Genomic DNA, 1119 nt, shown 5'->3' with positions numbered 1-1119 from the left:
ATAAACTCAAACCCAACATAAAGCCCTCTCTCCGGACATGAACTGTCCTCATTGGACAATTCTAGATCAATGAGGCACGCTCTCAGGTCAAGGACTGTCCTCATCAGACAACCCTTGAACGATGAAAGCCTCACCGAATAGTACTTAGGCGATAAGATGTCCTTACCGGTCAACACTGTGAAACAAGAATATTTAAACCGAACAATGCTTTGTCTGATGAGCATCCTCTCTAGACAAAGCGTTGAACGATAAGCATCTAATCCGGTCAACTCTCGAAACCCCAATCACATTAAATTCATTCAACGCATGGGAAATAAGCTGCTCAAAGAGGGAAATACCCTATCCAGTGAAGGTCTTCACCAGACAATGCTTTATCCAGTGAAGTCCTCATCGGACGATACATAAATTGCACAAGTTCTTCGCCAAAAGCATGACCGATAAGGGACTCTCATTGGACAACATAGTGTCCGATAAAAACCCCCTCATTGGACCATGCACATACATAAAATCATATACATTTGAAACATTACTTTTAGACTATGAAACTAGAATTTACCAATCAGTATATGCTCAAATTCAAGACCCTGTTAACAAAAAAAACTCACCATAGACCAAATGCACTGCTTTCTGTTTATCAGGTTTGCCAAAGTTTTTCTTTTTTCCAAAAGAAGAAACCTTTTCAAAAAGCCCTATTTCATATATATATATATACTAGTGGTGTACCCGCGCGATGCAGCGCGGGTAAATCACAATTCGAAAACATTAGTTTGGCTTTGAATCATGAGTTTATGTGGTTATTTTACAAGTCAACTAATATATAAAGTTGAAGGTCAATTTTGTTTGTTAGAAAGATCAAATGAAAAGAAAATTGCATATATGTCGGGTTTCTGAAACCATCTACTCAGAGCTCGTTACAAAACTTGAAATTCGTGAATGAACAAAAAAATACAATCGTTCGTAAAATAATGTTCATCCGTATATTCGAACTGTTGTTTGCTTTTCGTGATGCACTCATCCGTAAATATTTCCTGCAAAAAACGGCGCAATGGTTTTAATAGAAACATATGGTACAAAATGTGTAATAATATAATTGTTGATTATACCTTATTCATCACGTAA

General features: G+C 36.9%; 1 protein-coding gene across 1 annotated transcript in view; it reads right to left on the bottom strand.

Moving 5' to 3' along the window:
• Window positions 1–576: 576 nt before the first annotated feature.
• The window catches only part of LOC112506156, a 2385-nt gene continuing 1842 nt past the window's right edge, over window positions 577–1119 (bottom strand). Inside the window, exons 3-4 of the mRNA XM_025110180.1 lie at window positions 950–1028; window positions 577–584 (exon numbers count right to left, since the gene is read on the bottom strand). Coding sequence (XP_024965948.1) covers window positions 577–584; window positions 950–1028 — 87 coding nt within the window. The remainder of the gene's footprint in view (window positions 585–949; window positions 1029–1119) is intronic.

The sequence above is a fragment of the Cynara cardunculus genome (assembly GCF_001531365.2).
Source record: "Cynara cardunculus var. scolymus isolate 2C chromosome LG 2, CcrdV1, whole genome shotgun sequence".
NCBI classification, from domain to species: domain Eukaryota; kingdom Viridiplantae; phylum Streptophyta; class Magnoliopsida; order Asterales; family Asteraceae; genus Cynara; species Cynara cardunculus.
Note: the sequence above shows the minus strand (reverse complement) of the source record. Positions and strands in the feature narration are given on the sequence as shown.